General features: G+C 48.2%; 1 protein-coding gene across 6 annotated transcripts in view; it reads left to right on the forward strand.

Moving 5' to 3' along the window:
- Nucleotides 1-27,569, forward strand: part of LOC114855179 (metabotropic glutamate receptor 7) — a 127,165-nt gene that overhangs the window by 18,096 nt on the left and 81,500 nt on the right. Inside the window, exon 1 of one of the 6 annotated variants that reach the window (XM_041070783.2) lies at nt 23,898-24,039. The exons of 4 other annotated variants lie outside the window; for them this stretch is intronic. In XM_041070783.2, the coding sequence (XP_040926717.2) occupies nt 23,935-24,039 (105 nt within the window). In that variant the 5' untranslated portion in view covers nt 23,898-23,934. Of the gene's footprint in view, nt 1-23,897; nt 24,040-26,560; nt 26,588-27,569 lie in introns of those variants that run through there. One more of the 6 variants, XM_055509109.1, reaches the window with a different exon arrangement.

Below are 27,569 nucleotides of genomic sequence, written 5' to 3' on the forward strand. Positions count from 1 at the left end.
GTCCTTTTCAGGTTTTCTTTTCTTTCTCTCTGTTTTGCTGTGATACAAGAGTTTGGATCAAGGCCCATAAACACAGTTTGAAGTTCTCATTATTGCTGCATCCCATGGGCCCCTGCAGTTGATCCTCAGGAGCCTTTAACTGTGTATTCTTCACTGAGGGCGAGAAAAATAGAGAGGGTTTTAATCTTAAAAGAGCCAAGCAGGCAGCCTGAAGCGGTGAGAAATCTGGGAACAGCAACACCACCACAAACTTAGAGAGACTATGATGTCATAGCCTCAACTCTGGAGGGGGGGGGGGGGGGCGAGCCTTAGGCCAGGCCCATCTGTGACAAAGCCAAGTGGACCTGGGCTGAACAGAGCGTTTCTGACTTTAATACGTGCATGCATAATACATAACAGTAAAAATGTAATAGAGAAGTACACCATATGATTATAGTGTGTGTCACTGCAGTGATGTGTTGTCCAGTCTGATGTCTCTGGGAGCAATGACCTGCAGCAGCTCCTTCCTGCCTGTGGCTGTAACAGTGTGGTGCTGAAGGAGCTGCTCAGAGCCTCCGTGTGGTGCAGGGGTGGAGGCATTCTCCATGATGGATGTTAGTTCACCAGCATCCTTCTGTCCTCCACCTCCTCCATGGACAGTGTGCAGCCCAGGACAGAGCCGGCTTTCTGAACCAGCTTGTTGCGTCTCTTCCTGTCTCTTCCTGCACTGCTCCCCCAACCAGCACACAGCTCCATACAGGACCACTGAGGCCACCACAGTGTCATAGAAAGTCCTTAGCAGCTGTTTGCTCACACCACAGGACCTCAGTTTCCTCAGCAGCTGGAGGTCACTCTGGCCCTTCTTATACAGACTTTGCTGTTTGACCAGTCCAGTTGAGGTGAACACCCTGGTATTTAAATGGGTCCACAGTGGACCTGGATACCCTGTGTCCGAGGGGGTTCCTCTGGGGGTGCCTGCCTGTGCCCGGGGCGATGTCTCTCCCCTGGGGCGCTGCCCCTGCTTGGGTGGGGTGCTGCCTACCCTAGCAGTCTGACGCCCTCTGGTAACTGCTCGGGCCTGTCGCGGGGGGGTCTGGCGGGCTACTCGGGCTGCGGTCTTCATTCCTGAATGCACAGACACAGAGTATGTGTGTAGGTTTGAGTGGAGCACTACACGGGGAACATGCTTGGGCAAGACAATGGGTAAGTGTGACAGAGGGGTGAGGATGGTTCTGGCTGCACTGCGTGTGGTGCCTGGGCAGTGGTACTGCGGTCCCTGGGTCTCGTCTTTCCCTTCCTGGCTGGGGGTTGTGGGGGGCAGTGGATGGGTAGCAGAGCTACCTGGCTCTGTGGATCTCCGTGCCTTGCTTCCCAACTACATCTCTCCACATTCATCCACTTAGGTCTGTGAGGGGCGTCCTACTGATGGAGGGACCGGGGCTACCGGAAAGTGTTTCCATCCCTCCTAAGTGGGATACAAACTCATCCAGGACCGCAGTCATCGGGGAACTTCTGGAGGTGACAGCGGTAAAAGTTGTACTTGAAGTCTGACGTGTACAATGTAAACAGAAATGGGAAGCGCACCGTCCCCTGAGGTGCCCCGTCTCCAGACTACCACATCAGCCCCGCAGCCTCACAAACTGTGGCCTGTCTGTGAGGTAGTTGATGGTCCACGCCTGCCAGCTCCAGCTTCCTCCTCAGCAGCGAGGCCTGGATAGTGTTGAAAACATTGGAGAAGTCAAAAAACATGACTCTCGCAGTGCTCACAGAAGTCTCCAGGTGAGGTTAACGGTTAAGGGGATTCCGCTCCATGGGTTGTGGTACTTCCAGAAGCGGAACCAGACAGAAAACTGGTACTCTCTCTAGGCCAGGCTAGTCATGTCTGCTACGTTAGCCGTACCTGTTCATGTCTGCTACGTTAGCCTTACCTGTCCATGTCTGCTACGTTAGCCTTACCTGTTCATGTCTGCTACGTTAGCTGTACCTGTTCATGTCTGCTACGTTAGCCTTACCTGTCCATGTCTGCTACGTTAGCCTTACCTGTCCATGTCTGCTACGTTAGCTGTACCTGTTCATGTCTGCTAAGTTAGCTAGTGTATACCCGTTCATGTCTGCTACGTTAGCTATATCTGTTCATGTCTTCTTTGTTAGCTATACCTGATCATGTCTCTACGCTAGCCATACCTGTTTATGTCTGCTACGTTACAGTGGCAGCGGTTCAAAGTGACTAGGGTTTTTACTGCCACGGTGCAGCGACGCACTCGCTGCACCGTTTAATTAATATAATTTGAATGCGCAAGTAAAGACGTAGAGCGCAGTCCATCTGCGACTAAAGCCGCTTATTTAGGTTTTAAACTTCCACAACTTGTTAATGAATGTTTTCCAATAGTCGTAGATTTTACGTAAATAACCGTAATATTTATAGGAATTTGTTTTACAGCAGTTGTCGGTCGTAATTTTGACAGGACGCCAGAAATCAGCAGATCTACAGCGACGCATTACAGCAACATGTTTGTTCCTATGCGTTTACTCTGTGTCTGCAGAACTGCAGTTTGACTTGTTTTGACTGTGCGTGTCATTGTAACTGAGGCTGAGAGCACTTATTCGACCCGTGTACGTTTCAACATTTTCATTTCCCATCCGTCCATCCAGCCACTTTCACCGGCGTTTTCGTTTCTCTTTCGTTGAGCTGCAAACGGATTTTAATCAAAGCACCGCCTTACAAACCAATAAAACAGGCAAAATATTTGTTTTTTACAAAAAGACACAGAATTGGAGTTAATATGTTTTTATTGTTTAGAGACAAACGGAAAACAAAAAGTCGTTCTCTCGTTACCTCTGCTTATAATTTGGTGGAGACATCAACCTCTTACACAAACACGTGACGTGTTTCGGAGTCATGTGTCCAGACAGAGAGTGACCAATACACAAATGTATGGATGTGCAAATGCAGGCTACGAGAGGAACGGAGGAGTGGCGCACTAGATGTAGCGAGAATTTGTTTTGACTGTGCGTGTCATTGTAACTGAATGAGTGGCTGATGTGACTTATTCGACCCGTGTATGTTTCAAAACTTTGATTTTCCATCCGTCTATCTATCCCGAATAAAAGCACCGCATTACAAACCAATAAACCGAACAAAAATATTTTTTAACAAAAACACACGGACTTGAATTTTAAGCTGTTTTTTTCGTTTAGAGAAAAACGTAAAAATAAAAAGCTCTGCTTTTATTTTTAATCGAAGCTCATCCGTGGACGGGTCGCGGGGCAGCAGTCGTAGCAGAGAGCTCCAGACTGACGCTCGAATGAAACACGAGATCGAATGATATGTGATGTGTTTCGTACTCAGATTACTTGAATCTGAGTTCGACCAAGCTTTTGTTTGTCTCATGTTTGCTCACAGTCGCAAAGGCAAACTTCTCATCCCTCCCCTCCCCCTTAGAGGCGCATAGACATGCTAATGTCTTGCTACTACTCGATCAGCAGGTGAGAAATACTTCAGCTTCAGGACAAAGCTCCGTAGGAGACTGGGCAGCATCGGGCGACGTGATCAGCTGCAGGTCTAAGACTCATTAATGCAGCAAGTAGTTTGTTCTACATACGTTTACTCTGCAAAAATAAACGTATGTATTTATTGTAGCTTTCTGATCTAAGTTATTTGTAGCACTTCGACATTCGTCTAAAATATGCAGTGCATTTTAAAATGAAACTACTATTATTATTATTTATTACCTTTATTGTAAACACAGTATTAATTGCACAATTTGGACTGGCAAAGATTTGCGCTTCTTCCATAATAATCATGGATAATCAAGGAAGAAACTGCAGTTCATAGATGTTTTTCAGGGACGGTTTAATAAAGATTCAGTGTGTTTTTCAACAGAACTGTCAGCCAAGGTACGTGCATTATCAAATGAATGCGCCTGTCAGCGGGGAAGACATCAACTCTATTCAGTCGCTCTTCAGTCGCTGCTGCCGTCTCCTCCTCAGTTCACACACCTTAACACTAGGACTACTGGGTTTTCTAAATATACCAGTTCCTAATACAAGGTGTTCCTACGAAGTTAACCAGCTGTTTATTTCGTTATTACTCCTTTCACCTGTACCACATAAAGTCATTGCAGAGCTACAGCCATGTTCCTACGAAGTTAACCAGCTGTTTATTTCGTTATTCCCTCTTTCATGTCCGTCTGGTGAATGAAAGTGGGCGAGGCCATCCACATCCCAGAGCAGGGACACTGGGGGAAGGGGAACGCGCATCAACACGCAGGACAAAGATCTGCGTTTCTCTGCTGCTACAGCCTCGGCTGCGTTGGGTTGTTAGTCTCCCTTTCACCTGTACCATATGAAATGTGTTCCTACGAAGTTGCTCAGCCGCTTTCAGAATCAGAATCTTTTTTATTCCCCATGCAGGTTTGAACAGGGCAAACATTATTTTTATTTACAAAAAAAATTAATACGTTTACAGATTGACCGGTGATGCCGCACGGGTTGCTCTCAGTTAAAACAGCTGTTTGAAGCAGGGAAAAGCGAGTTAGCTGTCCTTGTCGATGCCTTGACAATGTTTTATCATCGGTTAGATCTCTGAGCCCTGACTTTTATGTCTTCTTTGGATTAAAAAAAATGTTGAATGTTCTCAAATAACATAATATTGCCGCCCTCCGCGGCTCCCAGTGTTTGTTTTTTTCATTTAAAACGTGGGTGTTGCCGGTGGCCGACCTCTGGTCTAGATCATCCTTATTCACTTTTTTAAATTGTAGTAGTGTAACCTTAGTTAGTATTCCATTTTATTTTTTTTATTTTATTTTTTGTCAAACGTGACATTTCAGCTACTGTGATTTTATTTGTCATCAACATTAGTTCCTACCTGTCCTTGTTGACGGGGGACAGGAAAGAGCTGACGCGCGTTGGGTAAGAGCGGCGTAAAGAAAAAAGTGTACATGTGCCATACTGTCTTGCCGTGTGGTGCATTATCTTTAATGCATTCCACGTAAAGAAAATTGCCCGTACCAACAGCAAGAAGTCAGGGTTACAGTAGCTTGTCTGCCATAAATCGAACGCTGCACGCGGGAGGGCGCACCGTTCAGCTTCTTATTTTCGGTTTTAAACTGCCATAATTTGCCATAATTTACTTACGTTCATAACTTCATACGATAACGCGACCAGCGGTTCATGGTCTTGGCGATCCATGCACTAAGTAACACAACGGTGTCATCTCGTGATCACATGATGATGATGAGACGCTGTTTTTCCAATAATTAAAATAAAAAAACTGCTTCCACTCAGACTCGAACCCTGGACAAAAAAAAAACTTTATAGCCATGCACGTTAACCACTAGGCCACCCAATACCTGATTGTTGGTTGTTCTACAAGAGGCTATATGACGTAAGCAACTACGATGTTTTAGGACCAAAAGTGGGAGTCAATCGCCACCTACAGGCCAGAAGGACGTAGCACACTCCCCCCGCAGTGCAAACCGGGCACTGACGCGGCAGATTTGAAACCCAAACACGGTGGGGGTAGACACTTTTACCGGCTGCCTCTGTAGCTATATCTGTTCGTGTCTGCTGTTTGCCGTACCTATTCATGTCTGCTACGTTAGGTATATCTGTTCATGTCTGCTACAGTACGTTAGCCATATCTGTTCATGTATGCTTTGTTAGCCGTACCTGTTCATGTTTGCTACGTTAGCCACACCTGTTCATGTCATGTATGCTTTGCTATACATGCTGCCATACCTGTTTATGTCTGCTTTGTTAGCTGCACCTGTTCATGTCTGCTTTGTTAGCTATACCTGCAAAAGCTATACCTTCAGTCAAGTCATCCACCTTTGTTGTCCTCCTGGTTTATTTTGTGTTCATTTTGCAGCAGTGTTTTTGGTTTCCTAAATAGCTCGGCTTTCATGTATTAAAGAACTGTTCTTATTTAAGATCTAGTTTTCGGCTCTGACTTGGGTCCCATAGTTTTCCTTGGACACGATCTGCCATGGCAGATTATCACATGCTTCATTTAGATCTGATATCTTACTTTGGTAAGATGTAGTTGTTGCAGTGCATTCTGGGCCCTAAACTGAGAAAACACTGTCCATAAAGAGCAGATTCATGCATGTGTTTCAGACGTGGGTAAGACACTGAACAGGGATCAGACTTATTCTGTGATCCAACCGGCTTTACAGCTTCCTGTTAATTGGGACGATGGCAGGTAATAATGATGGTTGTGGTGATATGAACCCTGATGGATCACTGGTGGCTGCAGTGGACAGACATACCAGTTTTGCTGCTCCTCAGCTCAGCGTCTGTTGTGCTTTCATGGTCTATGAGGCAGCTGTCGGGTCATAAATATCAAACATGTATAACAGCACAGGCTGGGTTGTGTCCGACTGCTGGTGCAGGTGCATCTGTATCTTCACTTCTAGGGAATTTATGCCGAGCATCAGAAGAGCTGTGCTGTCAGGGCAATCACACTCTCTACATACGCGAAGCAGCAGAGGAGGAATGTGAAACAGCACAATACCACTGTACCACGATACTACGTAACACCGCGACTGGGCCACAACTAATAATTATCATGACAAAGCTGTGGTATCTGCTGTGGCTTAGATTTGTCTTGGTCTCATGTATTGGTATGTATGTACACTCTGGTACTGTGTGGAACTGCAGTGTCTGGTACAGTGTAGAACCCTCTGGTATTGTGTTGATCGGTAGTGTCTGGTACTGTGTGGTGCAGTGATATTGTTCTTCAAAGAGTCCAGTGAAGTGCATTTGAACCCATCGGACCCAGTTTTGCAGCAGAGCTTCTAGGGGAGAGTCAGAGGACTGCGTCTCGTTGGTGTCCTCTCTGAGCTTTGTGTTCTTCATCATCACCAGGATCTCCAGCCAGATGCCATGTGTTGGGCCCTTGATGCTGGGTAATTCACACACTGCCCCCAGAGCCAAACAGACCACAACCACACACACACACACACACACACACACACACACACACACACACACACACACACACACACACACACACACACACACACACACACACACACACACACACAGGTGACAGGTAGATAGAAACAGAACCGCTTGTGTTGGCAGTGACAGGTGATAAGGTGATGAACTTGTCTGCTGGGACCTAGCGTGAACGGGTTCGATCAGGTTCAGGATGAGACAGTTGATTCACGTTTTCCTCAGCCTGTTGCATTGATGGATCTTGTTTTTGTTCTGATTGGCCTAGATACAGTGTGGCAGCATACTTTTACACCGATTACTGTATGACATCATGTGTTTTGGTGGCGTGGCGAGTAACAGAAGATGTGAAGTAGGTTATAACCCAGTTCTGTGTTCAGGAGATTTATCTGTTGACCCACCAACAGCCAAGCAGCTGGAGCTACACTCACAGCTACTCGGGTTCAGAGGATAAACGGAAGCACCGGATCACTGGGCCAAGACAAAACCCTATTTTATATCTCGATGCACATCTGGCACCAAAACCAACGTCTGACTCTGTATGTGGTTGTCCGTTCGTTTCTTCCAGGTCATTTGCTCCTGGTGCTGCTCGGTGGGGTGTGTTGGATTTCTCTGTCTTAAAGTTTAAAACTGTTACAAAAAAGTGTTTGAAATTATTTGGTGCTTTATAAATAAACCTACATTTTTTATTTTCTGAGGATCTAATTATGATAATTAATTCCTAGGACACGCATTAAAACGTAAAGGTAGCCTTATCAAGTCAGGGCCTGTAACAAACAAGCCTGTTGTGGCCCCCGACCCGGCTCTTCATGTGTTAGTATGGCCTGCAGCACACTATGAACGAGGCCAGAAGGAACTCCTCACGTCAAACCCTGCTCCCACCCTGTTCTCCTCCAGTCCTGGCTCAGTTTACATGAAACACTAAAAGGTAAATGTGCATGAAATATAGAACACAAGTAGATTTGTTTTAACCCAGGAAAAGTAGTTGCATATTCAGTCTTAACTGAAGGTTAGGAAACAGCAGGTTGTGAGTCTGACACTAGTGAGTAAACACACAGTTCGTGGAGTCCACCATAAAAACACAAGTGTATGAAACACAGCAAACAATGTTTATCTGGTTGGTTCTGACGAGCCAGTTTGCTAAATATCCGTCTGCGCACGGCCACTAAAAATGCTCACCTATCAATTAACTATGTAATTATTGCTGTAAACACTTTAAATATGTGAAAACTGCAGTGTTCTGGTTTGTCCTTAAATGTTTGACCGAAATAATTGCGTTAAATCAGGTAAATAATTGTCAGTTCATGTAAATGAATTAGGTTTTATTCCCCAACAGATGTTTTTCATGTGTCTATGATCTGCCATATTATCCTTAGATCTGGTGAAGTCGGTGGCAACTTCAGGACCAGGTGTTCCTGATAATTTTAAGTCCTGGATCTGAGCCACTCCCTAATATCCTTGTTTCCTTCGTGGAGCTGAAATTCTGCTGAGACATCATGATGAGCTTCATGGTGCCAGTTGAGTTTCACAATAAACCCTGTCACACTGTCAAGCTTTGGATTTGTTGTATTTTATTTATAACTGGAAGCCTGTTTCTCATGAAGCCCGACTAAGCTGGTCACTGAACGCTGGTAGCGTATGTTCTGGGCCATGTTGGACCTGTGGAGATGCAGATAAACGAGGCCCAGTCCATCTCAGCCTGAGTATTTGGGCTCACTAACTGATGCCTCCACCTTCTCTGCTTTGCTTTTATAAATAGACAGCTTGGATTGTGGAGAGTCCCCGGAGCCTGAGTTTCCACCAGGACATTCCTCATTTAACAGAGAGGAATGAGCATATTAGCGGCGGTTTAGAGCCAAGCCCACAAACAGAGGCTGCCAAGCTGCATCCTTGTTCCACAGCCAAGCAAACGCACACAGGCAGACGAATGAACAGAGAAGAGAGGATGAAGGCTCAGAGTCTCCTCCCAGCACATCCCTGGAACTCTCCTGGATTTCCCTCAGCTAGCTGCTGCTGTTGACTCAGCTTCAGGCTGAAGACCCGTCCTCGGGCAGTGCTCGCTGCCTTGCTCATCAGCTGCTCTTTGTAGTGTACTAGTGCACTATCATGATATCACACTGCGTTTGCTGCTGTAGGAAAGGAATTTGTGATTCATGTTGCAGCAAAAGCTGCATGTGTGACTGTCGTAGTCCCACAGATCATTTTCACTGGTCACTACTGTAAGTGATCACTGTAGGGCGGATCAAACATGCTCTGCAGCGTAGATCAGTGTGATCAATCCTCAACCGTTGCTCAGTTTATATATTTCCATGGTGTTAGCATCTGGCAGGGGGTTGTTCCTCTCTGCAGTGAAGTCGAGCCAAGTGTTCTGTGGGTAATAAGGAACAGGTGCATGTGTTACGGTCTCCTCCTCCTCATCACTGCTTCAGTCTGGCTGAGGAGCAAAAGGAATAAAGTGGGTTTGTGGGACCAAGGCTGGTGTGTGAACGGCTTCCTGTGTCTTTCTTTATCTGTCTCTGGGTTATACTTGCCCCTGCTCAGTGATACTCCCTGTATGATCGGTCATTTAATATTTAATGCCCGTGCCACGGCCTCCACTTGGAGGGAGAACATGTAGCAACGAGGCCGCTGCCTTTTTTTTACCCTACAGCTGGAAAATAACTTTTGCTAACTTTTGCTAGCAACTAACTTGTTCCAGTATATGGTTTGTTTTTCTGGAGTGGTGGAGGCAGCAGAAAGCATGAGGTTGTTGACATCCTGTTTTAAGGCTGAAAATCCTACTTTGCAGGAACCAGAACAGAAATCAGCAAAGAAAGGCTCCTGAACTTACACAATTTAATTTGTTAGGAACTTGAAACAATAAAGAGCCAGTAATAAGAGGGGGCGGAGTCTGGAACAGATGATAGCAAACAGAAGAGGCAGGACAGTTTGTTGTTGACGTGTTTGTTCAAATGTTTGTTGCATCTTTTGATGAATTTAACGGATTCTTATTTTAGCCTGTAGTTTTTAGATACTTAGCAATTTTGCTCATCATGTCACTGAAGATACACAGGATTGCTCTTTACTGAAGGGTGAGGATTTGAAAGATTCAGCAGCATGATGCTACTCTTAGCTCATGGTTAGCTGACTGTTGTTGTAGCATTCGCTTGTCAGCCACGTTGAATATTTGCATTTGGGACATTTGATAACTAACAATAAATACAACATATATAGTAGAAAAGTTGCGCAGTGTGTAACCTCTGCACCAGTCACATGATCAACAGGGATTATTATTTCCATTTTTGCTGGCCCGGTTCTGGTGTTTGTCAGTTTGTGGCTCTCGGTCCTCCATCGTGTTTGTTGCTTTCTCTCTCTGGCTGTTTCTGTCTGCTCGTTAGAACCCACCTGTTTTGGCCCTGAGAGCCATGAGACGCGGCAGCGTGCAGCAGGTGTGAAACATATTGAACGCAGAGTGGAGGGAAACTGAATTGAGTGGCTCAATCAGGAGGCAGGCCGGCAGGGGACCCAAGGAAAAATGGCCAACGTGCAATTACACTAGTGGGTAAAAGCTTCAGTTGGCAAGAGCCCGGCCTGCTTTGCCCCACATGCAGCCGCTTGCATTACTTTACAATTCTTAAAACTGGAAACTGCCCATAACTTAGGAGTTTGATTGAGCTCAAAGTGTTCTCGCTTAGACAGCAGGTGTAACGTGTTCTCCACTTTCCTGGGCAGAAAATAGAATGCAGCAGAAACGAGCACTTCTCTCTTTTTTTCAAGTCCCACAGACGAACCAGCACATCGCTGCTGATTTCATTAGACCTTTAAAACCCGGGGATGCTCCATGTCTGTCAGCTTGCAGTAATGATGTTTTCATTAGTCCCTCGTAAACGTGATGAAGCCCTCCTGTTGTTCTTTTACTACACGCCTGTAAATCAGAGTTTATGTGCTGTCCTAGATGGAGCTGATGTCCCTCTGCTGAGCAAACATGCCACATATGGTCAGATGATGGTCCTAATCTAATTCATTTGCCGGCTGTCACTTTGTCACACTGGACTAAAATAGTTTATGAAAGGTTCAAATATGCATCACTTGCTCAGGATTATCTGTAAAAACGGGTGAGTTTTAGTGTGACTGGTGGTTTTCTACCTTATTCTGTCATAGCACTTGACTTGCCCTCACTGGAGTGAGACAATAGAAGATGATTTCATCCACTGTTTCCTATTTACACCTTTTATCTGCCATTTAAAATATCAGCAATTCAACAGTGTCCACTTCAGAGCGCTGAAGAAAGTGGCTCAGCTTCCCAGAATATCTCTGTCGTGGCCTGGGACCGTAATCTGTCTCTTCCTCAGTGTGCACGACAGGCAGGGGGCCCGGCTTAATCTGCTCCGTGTGAGCTAGCGAGCTAGCTGTGTGGAGGATGGAGCGGCATCACTAGAGCAAATCGCTGAGGGCAGCTTCATTGTGACGCTGCTTTGTGAAGCAACTATCTCTGTGAAACATGCCTGGCGTTGAGTCGAACGGCATTTAAAAAGCCCACAGAGGGCCGGACGCTGTTTACTGAGCCTGGAGCACATCCACTCAGCACACAAGTGTTTCATTGCTGCTTTTAGCAGAATGATGCTGCTCTTAGCACCACTTTGCAGCTGAATGCAGTGAATTCACACCATGCAACCGCTGGATCAATAAGTGTCTGTTTGTGTGTTCAAAAACCAAATGCATGAATGAGCCGCCATTTGGTTGATGATTGCTTAATGGGCTCCAGGCAGCATAGAGAGAAGCAGAAGAGACGGTCGGTGGTCGAGAGCGACTGGCACAGGTGAGCAGAAGAGGGACGGAGCCTGCGTGAAAAGGCTTTCATGGTGTGTTTGTTCCATCGCAGCAAAGTTGAATTATTCTGCAGACCTGACCATGAACAGAGGAACAAATGCAGAATGGACCAAATCACAGGTCTCTGTCGCTGCCAGCAAAGCATCTCTTTTTTGCCTCTTATATTTGTATTTTATGTACTGGGCTGAATGTCATACTGTGAAGGACAGTTTGCCTTATCAAGAAGAGTTTAGATTAGAGTTTAGAGATAAGAGATATATATGGGGGTATTGGGGAAAATCGAAATAGCACAACCAGCAGCTGAAATTAAATAAATCAATGAAGTAGTATAAAAATAAACATAAATCATTTAAATCATTAAAGGCAAATATCAGAGTAATATTTAGCATATTATTACTTTGAGTGTTGTAAATAATCATATTATTATTATTATTATTATTATTATTATTATTATTATTATTATTATTATTATTATTATTATTATTATTATTATTATTACTACTACTACTACATTATTAATAATAATAATATTCATCATCATCATCATCTTAGTGCTTATTCTACTGCATATACATTTACTTATTCTTATGTATTTAGATACACACATAATTAAATGATACTTACAATGTTACACCACAACCATCATAGTCAGACATTACTAATAGTTATAACAGTAAATGAGAGCAATATGTACATACAAGATTAAGATGTCTGTATATCAGTCCGGGTGTTGTGGCCCACTACACTAAACTGTAAAAAACATTGAGAAAGGAAAGTCACTGATGCATGAACAATGCCACTGATCCCGGGGGAACCAGGGGCATGTTTTCTCCCCAATAGAAGAGTAGGCCCCAGAGGTCGGAGCCCAACCTGTCAGGGTGGTTAACGTGGCGGACCCCCATTCAGAGCTCAGAACTGGCAGGTAGGTAAAAGTAAAAGGGTGGATTAAATGGCACACAGGTCAAATATACAGGCGTTGGAAGATACGCAGGTAGGTCACAGGCAGCGGTACAGACAAGGATAGGCAGGCGGATGTCAAAGGCAGGCAATGGTCAAAAGTCACACAGGCTAAACGAGATAAACAAGGGCTGGGCTGGAGACGTGGTCGGGTACAAAACAGTATCAAAAGCACGACAAGGTAACAGGGTAAGAACGCTGGAAAGAGGTGAAACACGCAACAATCTGGCAACGGTTCAGGTGAGTACTGGAGTCTGATGATGAATTAACTGCAGCTGGAGGAGTCACATAACAGGAAGTGAACACAGAGCATGGTAGGACCAGAAGCAGAAATGGGTGGTGATTGTCTCCACCTGACACCAAACCAAGAATGATGCGCCCCTCTAGGCACTGGCAGGCACCCCCCGAGGTATTCAACCCCAGACACAGGGCGCCCAGATCTCCACTTCCAGTTCTACCCCCACACACCAGCAGGGAGGCCTGCCCTGGCCCCCCCGAGGCAAGACATACGTCAACCCCTCAGATGGCCCCACTCCAGCCCGTAAGCGTCGATCCCAGCAGTCACCTCAACACCACCCCAAGGTACCCCATGCAGTCACTTCGAAGTAAACCCCCACTTCCCCTGTCCCCAAGGGTCAGCAGGCACCACTGCCCCCTGGGAACCCCTAACCTAGTGCCAGACATACTGCAGCACCCCAGCTCCCATTCTTCCCTGCCTCAGATTGTGGTTCTAGTTGCTCCTTTGAACAAGCCCACTTAGATCTTACTGGGATTGAACTAGGTTGACAGGTGTTTGTCATGTTTCACGCCATGTCTTGTTGTCACGCCACATCCTGTTTTATTTTGTTAACTTCCTGTTCCAGTCAGCTGTTCACTTACCGGTTCTCAGTATCCACACCTGTCAGTAATCAAGTAATCACCTACCAGTATTTAGCATCCACCTTGTACAGAATCAAGCCGCCAGATTGTTTAGTTTCCTGAGTCCCTTGAGTTTCCCGAGTTTCATGAGTTCCTTGAGTTTCGTTAGTTTCCTGAGTCCCTTGAGTTTCCTGAGTTTCATGAGTTCCTTGAGTTTCCCGAGTTTCCTGAGGTTCCTCGTTCCAGTGTTTCGTGTCCGTGTTCCTCGTGTATTGTTCCTGTTTGCCCTGACCGTAGTTTCCTGTCTGCACCTGGACTAACCCACTGACCGTGACTTCGCTTAATCCCTGCCTGTACCTTAGACAAGATCTCCTGTGTAACGAACCCTGCCTGAATATCGGACCAGAGATTGCCCGCTCCCTGCCGTATGTTTTGCCAAGCCTCCGTGTATGACCTGGACTGTCTGACCCTGCGTTATCCAAATAAACCTGTGTTTGATCATTATCCTGCCTCTGTGCTGTGCATGTGGGTCCGCCGCCTGCCCGAGTCTGACAGAACAATCTGGCCAGCTTGGACCCAGCCAGCACTCAGCCTCCGGTCAGGTCAGTGACTGTTTTTTCTCGCTTCTTTTTTTTTAACGGTGAGTATTTTTCACCCGAGGGAGCATGGAGTTTACCTGCGCCGAGCTACCTAGCGATCTACAAACTTATTTTAAAATCCTCGCGGAGGATTACCGACGGGCGATTAACCCGGAAAACCAGCGCAGCGCCGTGGAGGTGGCGATATTGACTCTGGAGGACGAGGACAGCGTGTTAGAGCGCCCCAGTGTTCGTCGCCTCTATGAGCGATTGTGCGCAAGGTTCGATGAGTTAAGCGACGCGCTCCGCACCACGCCAGCGCCGGTCGCACCGCCGATGGTTTCGGTTTCCTCCTCCCAGCCCCGTCGGACCGTCGTGTCTGCACCGACCTGCCCAGCTCCATGTTTGTTCCGCTGGGAGGACTTCCTGCACTCATGCGGTCCCCCGTCCCCAGCCCAGCCGCGCGGTGTTCAGTCTCCAGTCCAGCCGCGAGCTGTTCAGTCTCCAGCCCAGCCGCGAGCTGTTCAGTCTCCAGTTCAGCCGTGTTTTGCCCAGTCTCCAGTTCAGCCGTGTTTTGCCCAGTCTCCAGTTCAGCCGTGTTTTGCCCAGTCTCCAGTTCAGCCGTGTTTTGCCCAGTCTCCAGTTCAGCCGTGTTTTGCCCAGGTCTCAGTCCAGTCGAGCCCAGTCCAGGTTCCAGCCCAGTCGAGCCCAGTTCAGGTTCCAGCCCAGTCGAGCCCAGTTCAGGTTCCAGCCCAGTCGAGCCCAGTTCAGGTTCCAGCCCCGTCGAGCCCAGTCCAGGTTCCAGCCCCGTCTAACCCAGTCCAGGTTCCAGCCCCGTCGAGTCTAGTCCAGGTTCCAGCCCCGTCGAGTCACGTTCCAGTCCAGTCGAGTCACGTCCAGGCCCCGGTCCAGTCGAGTCACGTCCCAGTCCAGTCGAGTCACGTCCCAGTCCAGTCCTGTCACGTTCAGGTCCAGTCGAGTCACGTTCCTGTCCCAGTCCAGTCCAATCACGCTCAGGCCTTGTCCCAGCCAGAGGGCACCGTCCGTCTGTCAAGTGTTAGCCCCACCCAATCAGGCCCGACGTCTACTCCGTCGAGCTCGGCAGCTGTAAGCAGTCATGCCGGCTCCGGAGGGGACGCCGTCCCAGTTCCTGTTCCTGTCGGCCAGGTTGAGGCCGTTCCTGTCGGCCATGTTGAGGCCGTTCCAGTCCCTGTTCCTGTTCCTGTCGGCCATGTTGAGGCCGTTCGTGTTCCTGTCGGCCATGTTGAGGCCGTTCCTGTTCCTGTCGGCCATGTTGAGGCCGTTCCTGTTCCTCTCGGCCATGTTGAGGTCGTTCCTGTTCCTGTCGGCCATGTTGAGGCCGTTCCTGTTCCTGTCGGCCATGTTGAGGCCGTTCCGGTTCCTGTCGGCCATGTTGAGGTCGTTCCTGTCCCTGTCGGCCATGTTGCGGCCGTTCCAGTCCCCGTTCCTGTTCCTGCCGGCCAAGTTGAGGTCGTTCCTGTCCCTGTCGGCCATGTTGAGGCCGTTCCTGTCGGCCATGTTGCGGCCGTTCCTGTCCCTGGTCCTGTTCCCGTCGGCCAAGTAGAGGCCGTTCCAGCTCCTGTTCCCGTCGGCCAAGTAGCGGTCGTTCCCGCTCCCGTTCCTGTTGGCCAAGTAGAGGTCGTTCCAGTTCCAGCAGCGCCGTGGAGGTGGCAATATTGACTCTGGAGGACGAGGACAGCGTGTTAGAGCGCCCCAGTGTTCGTCGCCTCTATGAGCGATTGTGCGCAAGGTTCGATGAGTTAAGCGACGCGCTCCGCACCACGCCAGCGCCGGTCGCACCGCCGATGGTTTCGGTTTCCTCCTCCCAGCCCCGTCGGACCGTCGTGTCTGCACCGACCTGCCCAGCTCCATGTTTGTTTCGCTGGGAGGACTTCCTGCACTCATGCGGTCCCCCGTCCCCAGCCCAGCCGCGCGCTGTTCAGTCTCCAGTCCAGCCGCGAGCTGTTCAGTCTCCAGCCCAGCCGCGAGCTGTTCAGTCTCCAGTCCAGCCGCGAGCTGTTCAGTCTCCAGTTCAGCCGTGTTTTGCCCAGTCTCCAGTTCAGCCGTGTTTTGCCCAGTCTCCAGTTCAGCCGTGTTTTGCCCAGTCTCCAGTTCAGCCGTGTTTTGCCCAGTCTCCAGTTCAGCCATGTTTTGCCCAGTCTCCAGTTCAGCCGTGTTTTGCCCAGTCTCCAGTTCAGCCGTGTTTTGCCCAGGTCTCAGTCCAGTCGAGCCCAGTCCAGGTCTCAGTCCAGTCGAGCCCAGTCCAGTCGAGCCCAGTTCAGGTTCCAGCCCAGTCGAGCCCAGTTCAGGTTCCAGCCCAGTCGAGCCCAGTTCAGGTTCCAGCCCCGTCGAGCCCAGTCCAGGTTCCAGCCCCGTCGAGCCCAGTCCAGGTTCCAGCCCCTACTAACCCAGTCCAGGTTCGAGCCCCGTCGAGTCTAGTCCAGGTTCCAGCCCCGTCGAGTCACGTCCAGGCCCCGGTCCAGTCGAGTCACGTCCCAGTCCAGTCCGGTCACGTTCAGGTCCAGTCGAGTCACGTTCCTGTCCCAGTCCAGTCCAATCACGCTCAGGCCTTGTCCCAGCCAGAGGGCACCGTCCGTCTGTCGAGTGTTAGCCCCACCCAATCAGGCCCGACGTCTACTCCGTCGAGCTCGGCAGCTGTAAGCAGTCATGCCGGCTCCGGAGGGGACGCCGTCCCAGTTCCTGTTCCTGTCGGCCAGGTTGAGGCCGTTCCTGTCGGCCATGTTGAGGCCGTTCCAGTCCCTGTTCCTGTTCCTGTCGGCGCCGCTGGTTCCTGTTTCTCGTCGCGGTGGTCCAAGGAGGACGCCGCTGGTTCCTGTTTCTCGTCGCGGTGGTCCAAGGAGGACGCCGCTGGTTCCTGTTTCTCGTTGCGGGGGTCCAAGGAGGACGCCGCTGGTTCCTGTGTCTCGTCGCGGTGGTCCAAGGTGGACGCCGCTGGTTCCGGTTTCTCGTCGCGGCGGTCCAAGGTGGACGCCGCTGATTTCCCTGCACTCTGGCGGCGGTCCGGAGCTGCTTAGTTGTCTCGTGGACTGGTGGCCTCGCCGCGTCGCATCCGGCGGTGTGGATGGCGCTGCCTCCTGCGGCAACGTCCGCCTCGACTCCTCAGCCCCTCGGATCAGCGGCATCCTGGAGGACATCGCCATTCGGGGTGGTCCCCGGGGACGTCGGCCCAGCTAAGAGGGCCACCCGGGCTCAGCGGCGGCTGAGCAGAATCTCGCCGCGCCCCGGCCGCACCTGCATCGGTTCCCGATGGTGCTCCGGAGGAGGCCACGTCTGTTCCTGTTTCTCGTCGCGGTGGTCCAAGGAGGACGCCGCTGGTTCCTGTTTCTCGTCGCGGTGGTCCAAGGAGGACGCCGCTGGTTCCTGTTTCTCGTCGCGGTGGTCCAAGGAGGACGCCGCTGGTTCTTGTTTCTCGTCGCGGTGGTCCAAGGAGGACGCCGCTGGTTCCTGTTTCTCGTCGCGGTGGTCCAAGGAGGACGCCGCTGGTTCCTGTTTCTCGTCGCGGTGGTCCAAGGAGGACGCCGCTGGTTCCTGTGTCTCGTCGCGGTGGTCCAAGGTGGACGCCGCTGGTTCCGGTTTCTCGTCGCGGCGGTCCAAGGTGGACGCCGCTGATTTCCCTGCACTCTGGCGGCGGTTCGGAGCTGCTTAGTTGTCTCGTGGACTGGTGGCCTCGCCCGCGGCGCATCCGGCGGTGTGGATGGCGCTGCCTCCTGCGGCAACGTCCGCCTCGACTCCTCAGCCCCTCGGATCAGCGGCATCCTGGAGGACGTCGCCATTCGGGGTGGTCCCCGGGGACGTCGGCCCAGCTCAAGGGCACTAAGAGGGCCACTCGGGCTCAGCGGCGGCTGAGCAGAATCTCGCCGCGCCTTCACCCTCCGTGAAGGAATCCCTCCGTGGTTTGTCGTGTGGACTCTTGTTTTGGCCCTCCTCCGGTCCTCCCTCCACCCACCCTGCTCGTTTGCCTTGAGGGGTAGGGATTCGGTCCCTCCTCCTGGGACCACCCTCCGCCCGCCCTGGTTTGGGGGGCTTCCGTGGGCGCCGTGGAAGGCGCCATGAGGGGGGGGGGGGGGGGGGTACTGTCATGTGTCACGCCATGTCTTGTTGTCACCCCACATCCTGTTTTATTTTGTTAACTTCCTGTTCCAGTCAGCTGTTCACTTACCGGTTCTCAGTATCCACACCTGTCAGTAATCAAGTAATCACCTACCAGTATTTAGCATCCACCTTGTACAGAATCAAGCCGCCAGATTGTTTAGTTTCCTGAGTCCCTTGAGTTTCCCGAGTTTCATGAGTTCCTTGAGTTTCGTTAGTTTCCTGAGTCCCTTGAGTTTCGTTAGTTTCCTGAGTCCCTTGAGTTTCCTGAGTTTCATGAGTTCCTTGAGTTTCCCGAGTTTCCTGAGGTTCCTCGTTTCAGTGTTTCGTGTCCGTGTATTGTTCCTGTTTACCCTGACCGTAGTTTCCTGTCTGCACCTGGACTAACCCACTGACCGTGACTTCGCTTAATCCCTGCCTGTACCTTAGCCAAGATCTCCTGTGTAACGAACCCTGCCTGAATATCGGACCAGAGATTGCCCGCTCCCTGCCGTATGTTTTGCCAAGCCTCCGTGTATGACCTGGACCGTCTGACCCTGCGTTATCCAAATAAACCTGTGTTTGATCATTATCCTGCCTCTGTGCTGTGCATGTGGGTCCGCCGCCTGCCTGAGTCTGACAGTGTTCACATACATACTGTACATACTAATTGTTGGACAGGTGAACAGGACCAGAATACATGCAGGAATCTATCTGTACGAGGATGGCCAATATTTGAGTTTATGAGACTGATTTGAAACATCCTGTTCTATAAAGAATTTAATATTGTATGAATTGTAGATTAGTATTTTTGTCATTTGGACTAAATTAGAACATATATTTGTCCAGAACATCTCTTTAGTGGTACCTTTTTTGCTTTATTATGGATGAAGTCACTAGGTTTTGTCCCTGAATGCACCTGAAGTGATATCTGGTTGAGCGCAGCATGTGCGGTCCTGAGTGGAATGAGGCTTAACTGTATCGATAGATGACTGACGTTCTCCAGGCTCTCAGCCTTCCACCCGTCACCTTTACATTCCTTGCTCATTGCTTAACCAACATTCAGCGCATGTTGTTCCTATGTGTTGCCTCATTTTCCACAGATGCACCTGTAAATCAGAGCAGGTGCAGGCATTACGTAGCCTTGTGGCCTCTGGTAACACCCTGTGGCCTTCTTCCCACATTCCCATGGCTGTTGGGTGAATTTGTTCTTGGGTTTCACTGCTCCAAGTCCACGTGAAAGCAAAATGATGTTGGAGCCCTTCCTGTCGTTTTCCCAAATGGCCTACATTAATTATTTATTCTAAGCAGAAGTGAGCCGTTCAGTTAAGTGAGGTCATTCAAATGTAATTGGCAGCTCGGTCGTTACTCATGAAGTTTCAGAGCGTTTGGACCCTTCACCCCCGCCGTCGTCTTCACCTACTCCTCTTATGACCTCTCCCCCTTTCATCCTCACTGCCTCTCTTCACCTTCCTCTTTTCCTCCTCTCTTCCTCACCTGTCTCAGCTTCATCCCCTCCCCCACCATTTGTTCTCTGTTGCAGACGACAGTGAGGTGAGAATCGAGGGCGTTGTAGGACAAATGAATTAACAGCATCAGATTAAATAGCATTAGTCCACTCTGTGACAAAGGGGTCGGCTGTTCCTAATGAATAATGGAAGCCTAGGCCACGTCAACGTTGCTGGGATGTCAGCAGTTCAGCCGTTAGTCTAGCATTCAACACAATGGAGGCTGTCGGGGCAGGAAAAATAGGTTCTAGAGAACCTGTTGTTTAAAAGACAAGTAAGTTCTTTTACAAATGTCTGTAATAAATGATTAATTGATATCTGCATCTCATGTGCCGCCACTATGGATTTGAGATAAAACAATGGAGAAAAGCTTGAAGTGAACCTTTCTGAAAGGTTCTTTATCAGGTCCGGATTTTTTATCGGCTTCTTCTTTTGGAAAGAAAATGGTTCTTAGTTTACTACTTGTTAAAAATGTAAAATTATGTTCAAATTCTTTCAGCGGTGAACTGTACAGTTCTACATAGATGCTGGTGTTGAATGCCGGCAGGGGTCAGAGGGAGAGACACGAGCAGGATGAAACATTAAGCAGTGACTCAGTCAGACGTTCTCCTGTGAATCACTCGCTGCCTGAATGCTGATGCACTGTTTTACAAGTCTAGTGCTAATAGTCATGTACACACAGCGTGAGTTACCAGACAACATGCAAACATACACACTTCACCCAATAAGCAAAATAAAAAGCAGTGTGTGAGGGAGAATATCAGACATGAGGAGTAATGAAAGCAGTGATTGCTGCTCTCGTGGCTCCCAGGGTCGCAGTAATTAGACGTGATCAGGACACAATCCTGATTTCCATCCGCACGTGCTCAGAAATCTAATTCTCAACGAACACCAATGCTTTAGTCCAGTAATAAAAGCAAAGGCTTGGTGCCACCGGATCGATTGTCTGGTTCTAAACTGATATTTGTGTTTCCTGTGGAGGTTAAGGTATGCAGATCAGTTGGTACAGTACCTGAGGCTCAGCCAGAACCACTGGGATGAACCCGCTCCTAAGCACAAGGCTGTTACCGAGGCTCAGACCCGCCGCTGAGCTTCCTGCTCAGTTCTCTCTGCTGTAATGAAATTCACACACACACGTTCAGAGCAGCCACACCGGCTCTGCGCTTGCTGCCATATGTTCTGTGTAGGCCCTGTCAACTCCATTTGGTTCAGAGATCACACTTCTAACGCTGCACCAGATGTGGCCTCCTGGCTAATTAATGGTGGATCAGTCAGAGCAGGTCCAGTGTTTCATCTGCAGCGAGCTCATGGTTCCAGCGTCTTTCACCTGCCCGGGCTGAGGGGACACCGGTGAGCCCAGCTGTCTCACAGCGTCCGGCGCCGGCACTTTAATAGACATCAGGGCTGAGCAGAAGGTCATTAACTTCAAGTCCTCTGCCATCGGACGCTTACTAAATGTCAGATTGAAATGTCAATAAGTGCTGGGTGTAAGGCCGTGGTCACGCTGCTTCTCTGTCAAGCACTGTTTTCCCATTCCTGCGTGGCTGATGCTTGGCTGAGCTTCGGATCTCTCTCTCTGTGGTGGCATCTGTTATTCTCACACTATCATTTGCCTGTTTCCTCTTCCGCTCCATCTGTTGATGTCATTCCTTCGTCGATCACCTTCTCTCCTCTTCTTCTTACGCCTTCTGTGTTGGATCAATACAGATTTAGCTGCTGTCACTTCCAGCTCAGGTCATGTTTGCCTCTCTCTCTCCGCCCCGGATCAATGCTGGCTTCAGCATTGTCACACTGTAGTGCAGGTTGTGTTTTATTGAAGCTGTCAAGGTGCTGACCTTTCACAGCCCAGGGGAAGAAAGAGAGATGCCAGCAGCCATGATAGGAGAGCGAGCGATGACCGAGCTACTTATGAGTCTAATCCATCAAGACGACGGAGGCGTGAGGCCAGAACCTAGGGTCCAATCGCACAGATTACTTGTTTTAGTTTCTGTGCTGGTGGACAGTGACCAGACAGCAGGCATAAGCCGCCTTCATTACGCTGTTGATTATTGTGTCACTTGGTGTCGGAACATTTGTCCTCATTCTTATACAATGATGACAGTCTGGGCCTCTCATTTCTTCAATGATCAGCTGCTGCTTCGGAATAACGACAGCCGGTTTTGGACCGGGTCATGTTAGAACTAATGGTTCTGTGTTGCATCATCCCTCCCACGCTTTGTTGGAGTGGAAATTAACCTCAAATTAGAGCGTCAAATGATGCTGGACAATAAATAGGAGTTATGGGAGGAACCTTCTTCTCCCTCTGCTTTTATTCCCTCTGCATCATGATGAGGTTAAGTGGATGAATCACGTGTTTGCTCCGTGTGGATCTGCTGCATGTCTTTAAATGAGCTGCTGTGTGTTTGTGTCCTTAGTGTTTCTTTGTTTTCACATTCAGCCAACCTAAGTGACTTTAGTCAGCTCTGTCTGTCTGCCTACACCTGACGCATCACCTGGCCCTGCAGGCTATGGTGGCCTTTGACTTCCTGAGTCGGAACCCATAAAACTTTAAACACACCAAAGCGTCATTTCAAGGACACAAGCACTAAAACTCGTTTGGCCCTTTGCCTGTTAGCATTATTTAGACTGGCGGTCCCCAACCTTTTCTTTGTCATGGACGGGTGTTTATGGTGCAGCGGAAATTTAGAACAGAATAAATTGATACAATGTGCAAAAAAATTCTAAATAATAAAATAAATTAAATTCACAGTGTATAAAGCTTTACAGTTTTTATCGGTCGCTTTGACCTGTTTTGCATAACTAGGTTCCATTTATTTTCATCATCACTATTGACATGAACTACAAACTACTAATATCAACAGGCTCCAATGACGATCAATGAAGCACTGATTCACACTGAGATCAGTGGTTTGTATTTTTCTGTCCACTGTGCTATGACTGATTGGGCGTGTTCATGTACTTGGTTGCAGGTTGTATTGTTTGAAGGAAGAATGAGTTTCTGATGCATATTTCCAGTGTTTTGACTGTTCGAGCCTGTAGCAAACAAAGCATGTCATTATGACATTTGTGGTGGAAATTTTCCATAAAGAAGCAGATGAGAGAGTTGTCCTTTTGTACAATTTATTGAAATAATAAAGGAAATTAAAAATAATGGGGAAAGCAAATAAAAAGCATGGATGTTGATCGTGCACATCAACAAACCAAAAACCAGCTGGGGAGATCAGTGCACACACCACGAAGGTGTGATGCAAAGAGCCCACGATCCTCAAGTTGCTTCTGCCTTTTAGCTTCTCTGTCCGACTAGGGTGGAATGTCTTTCTAACCCAATCAAATTACATGCACCATCTCCTCCCTGTCGCAGTGTGTGTGAAGATTTTACTTTCTCACACCTGCATCACTGACGTCCAACTATCTGTGAGAAAGGAGCACCGAGTCTCAACAGACAGAGACACAACTCCCCGACCTTGGGTTTGGGAGCTAGAGTTGAGAGTCTATCAGGCAGAGACAACCATTGAACAATCTAGGTGAAATGTCAAATGCATACAGTAAGACAAAACATAAGCTATTAATTGCAGAACATAAGTCATAAATCATATAATAACTGCATAGAAATAAGGAAGAAACAATTTTCCCCTTAACACATTGGAGCCATTGAAGTGTTAAGAGAATGTGTTGTTTCACTGGACACCTGCGTCAAAGCCACCAATAAAAACTGTATTAGCGTCGTCCTCATAACGTCGCGTAACATGTAGATTGCTCCGTCTCCAAGTGGCGAAGCAGCTTGAAGGCTTCATTGTTTTGTTAGAGCCGGTCGCTGCATATTATGCAGAGTGGTTTTGGTGCATGGGAACAACCTGTTGTAATAAATCCATGTTTGAAGTAGGACTCCTGGTGTTGTCTGTTAAATGCAGCTTTCTTTTTCTTTGTGTTTGTAGGGTCTTTTATGCTGCGCAAAGAAACTTTGCAGGGACATTTGTTTGGTTCAGATTAGCGGTAACGTGCCAGTCGTCATGTGGCCCTTACGAAGGCAGCGGTTGTAGGTAAGACACGTGACCGGGGCAAGCGTCTCAACATGCATCTAGAGTGAGTCGTAGACGGAGTTAGCCAAGAGATTCTGCTAATTTTCCAAAATAAAACATTGTTCAGACTCACACAATAAATAAAATATAAATAATGTTATGTACAGTATTGTTTCGCAGCCTGTACCAATTGACCCATGGACCGGGACTGGGGCTTGGGGACCAATGCATTTGAGGACAGTTGATGAGGGTGTGAGTCCAACAGTAAGTGTCCCTCCTTTCTCTAAGAATAAGAATAAGAATACGAAAACCTTTAATAGTCCCGCAGTGGGGAAATTACCTCTCACAACAACAGTACAGACGAGCAAGAATACAGGTACAGAACAGTTTGTGTGTGTGTTGGCACAGTACAAAGCAGTACAGTACAGTTAGAGTGAGTATGAGGTCATTGCAGGGTTATTGCACAGTAATGGGTATAAGATTTGTACCGGTAACAATATACATGATTGTTCACAGATTTACACAAATATTGTGCAGAGCAGGTTGCTATATAAACCACTGATGCAGTGGGTGAGTGACTGTGGTGGGATGTGGTCAACAGTTCTGATTGTACAGTCTGACAGCAGCAGGTAGGAAGGATCTACGATATCTCTCCTTCACACAGCGAGGGTGGATCAGTCTGCTACTGAAGCTGCTCTCCAGAGCAGACAGTGAGTCCTCCAGTGGGTGAGAGTCCTGGTCCATGATGGATGTCAGTTTAGCCAGGACCCTTCTCTCACCCACCTCCTGCACCGTGTTCAGAGTGCAGCCCAGGACAGAGCCTGACTTCTTGATGATCCTGTCCAGTCTCTTCCTGTCCCTCACTGTGATGCTGCTGCCCCAGCAGACCACACCGTACAGGATGGCTGATGCCACCACAGAGTCATAGAACGTCTTCAGGAGTGGCCCCTAACTCCAAAAGACTCAGCAGGTAGAGTCTGCTCTGACCCCTCCTGTACAGTGCATCCGTGTTATGAGCCCAGTCCAGTTTATTGTTCAGATTCACTCCCAGGTACTTGTAAGAGTCCACTCTCTCAATGTCCCTTCCCTGGATGTGCATCGGTGGTATGACAGCAGGCTGCTGTCTGCGGAAATCCACCACCATCTCCTTCGTTTTCCCTGCATTGATCAGGAGGTGGTTCCGCTGGCACCAGTCCACAAAGTTCTGAGTGAGTCCTCTGTACTCTGCATCGTCATCATCGGTGATCAGTCCGACGATCGCAGAGTCATCAGAGAACTTCTGCAGAACACAGCTGTCCGTGTTGTGTCTGAAGTCTGACGTGTAGAGGGTGAAAAGGAAGGGGGCCAGTACAGTCCCCTGTGGGGCCCCCACACTGCAGGTCAGAGTGTCAGACACACAGTCCCTGGCCCTCACAAACTGAGGCCTGTTTGTGAGATAGTCCATAATCCACTCCGTCAGATGAAGGTCCACACCAGCCTCCTCCAGTTTGTGTTTCAGAAGCACCGGCTGGATGGTGTTGAAGGCACTGGAGAAGTCAAAGAACATGATCCTCACAGTGCTGCCGGGCTTCTCTAGGTGGGAAAGAGCTCGATGTAGGAGGAAGATGACGGTGTCGTCTACTCCTATGCCGTGTCGGTAGGCGAACAGTCTTTTAACCTGTCGAACATTTTTCATGAAGGACCTGTTGTGGTCTCAGGTCAGAATTACAGAGCATTATTCTTGGGGAATATTGGACTTTGTATGTGTTTAATGTGGAAGTCTGTAAAAGTTTGTTTTGGGTCCCTGTGACTGAATCAAGCCCAAATGTTTTAAAGCAATGTTCCTGCTATAGAAGCTCTGGTCATTGTAAGCCTGCATGTCCGCACTCTGATCAAATAAAGGAGCACATGCCAAAAGCTGCTGATTTTGTCCTGAAGGTTAAAAAATGTTTGTGCTGCAAATGTTTGGGTTTTTCTTTATTTTCCTTCTTTGGAACATATACCTAAACTATAGGCCTGTGTAGTGTTGATTAAAAGTCTTTAACCTTCTGCAGAGCTGCTCAGCCTCAGTATTAGTCCATGAGTGCGTCTCTACACCGGATCAAAGGCTAATTGGGAGAAATATCTAGTGGAGGGATTTGCAACCTTAAAGGTTTTTCTGAGGTTTCCAAGAGGAATGAAATTTAATTCCTATTATCCATAATTGGAGACCTGGCTGAGCAGAGCTCAAATAATCCCTGACCTCTCACAGAGTCCATAAGTCCATAATTAGCATAAACAAGTTGCACAGAACTTGACTGAAGCCTGTCAAAGCACTCAATGCTTCCTTCGACTGGCTTGTTTTCAGTTACTGAATCTCCACCTTCACCACAACAAGGTGTTTGGAAAAAGTTCTGCTGAGTGAATCAAGCATCTTCCCTGACTTTTGACAAAGTTATTTGTTTTACTGTTTTTATCTGTCACTTTGACCTTTTTTGCATAACTAGGCTCCATTTATTTTCATCATCCCTATTCCAGCAGAGCATCAGACACATGTAGAAAATGTGTGAACCTGTTCTCATTGGATTGACATTGATTTCCTCCTCCCTTTGTGACATTCTGCCTCCGCGCCGCTAGAGGCGCTCCTGGGACTTTTGGTGTGGGTCTGTGTTTGAGTTTTCATTCCCTGTGTAATTAGTTGACCCACCTGTTTTGGTTGTATTTAAGGGATGTCTTTTGTTTCACACATTTGAGGTGTGTACACGCGGTTGTAGCTGGATCCTACACCAAGTTACGTCTAAAGAGAGGAGAGTAAGGAGTGGAGTTCCTGTGTTTTGATTTGATGTCCTGTAAGGTTTGTGAGTGTCTTATCTTTCATGTTTAGGTCTTATGTTTCATGTTTAGGATTTTGCCCATAGTGTACGGAGCGTTTAGTTTTGGATAGTGAGTTTTAGGTTATTAATAACATTTACCTGCATCGCAGTGATTTTTAGTTCTTCCCTTTGTGTTGAACTGAATCCTGCCACGCAGTGAGTTTACAGTATGTTGTGAGTGTATTTAATAAACCATTTACGATTATAGCTTCTGTGTTGGGTCATGCATTTGGGGTCTCCCCCCTCTCCTGTGTTTCCTGCGACCTGGTCTGCCGGTTGCGGCCAAGTGTCTGTTGAGGGATTACACAGAGAGCTGTGTGCTGGAAGCACGTCGGCCGTGGTGCCTGAAGCCTCCGCTCAGTGTGAGCGCGTTCTCCTCCCGGCTGCGTGAGAGCCGTAGTTCTCCCCGCTCGGAGCGGGTGCTGTCGTTGTTCTGTCTCCACCACATCCCCGCTCCTGCCCAGGGTTCGGTCAAGCCCCGTCGGTTCGGAACCGACGGGGCGAGTTCGTAACACCTTTTTGCAAAACATTTAACACTGACGTTATTCAAACATTCTAAACTTCATTGTTTTAGCTTTGTGACCAAAGGAAAACCATCTGTTTCCAACTATTAGAAACCATTAAGACCAGTATGAGCTCACCATAGCACCTGTTTGACACTCCTCCACAAAAATCTTCAATTTGCTATCAGTCTTTAGATCTTAAAATGGATCCAGGTCTGTGTTGTTCTTTACCAGCGTAGATGGAGGAGGTCTAAAGCAGAGACTGAGTATCAACAGTGGCTGTGTCTCATCCTCCAATAGGTTTGACTGTAGTTTAGTTTACATGAATTTCTTTAATATTTACAACATTTCAGTTTTTTGCCACAGTTTGAAAAAATGAATGTCGTTGATTCAATAAATCAAAACATTTCTTCATCTGGATCCAATTCTTTGAATAAAAGGTAAATTTGACATAAACTAC

This window comes from Betta splendens, chromosome 5 (genome assembly GCF_900634795.4).
Source record: "Betta splendens chromosome 5, fBetSpl5.4, whole genome shotgun sequence".
Classification (NCBI taxonomy): Eukaryota; Metazoa; Chordata; class Actinopteri; order Anabantiformes; family Osphronemidae; genus Betta; species Betta splendens.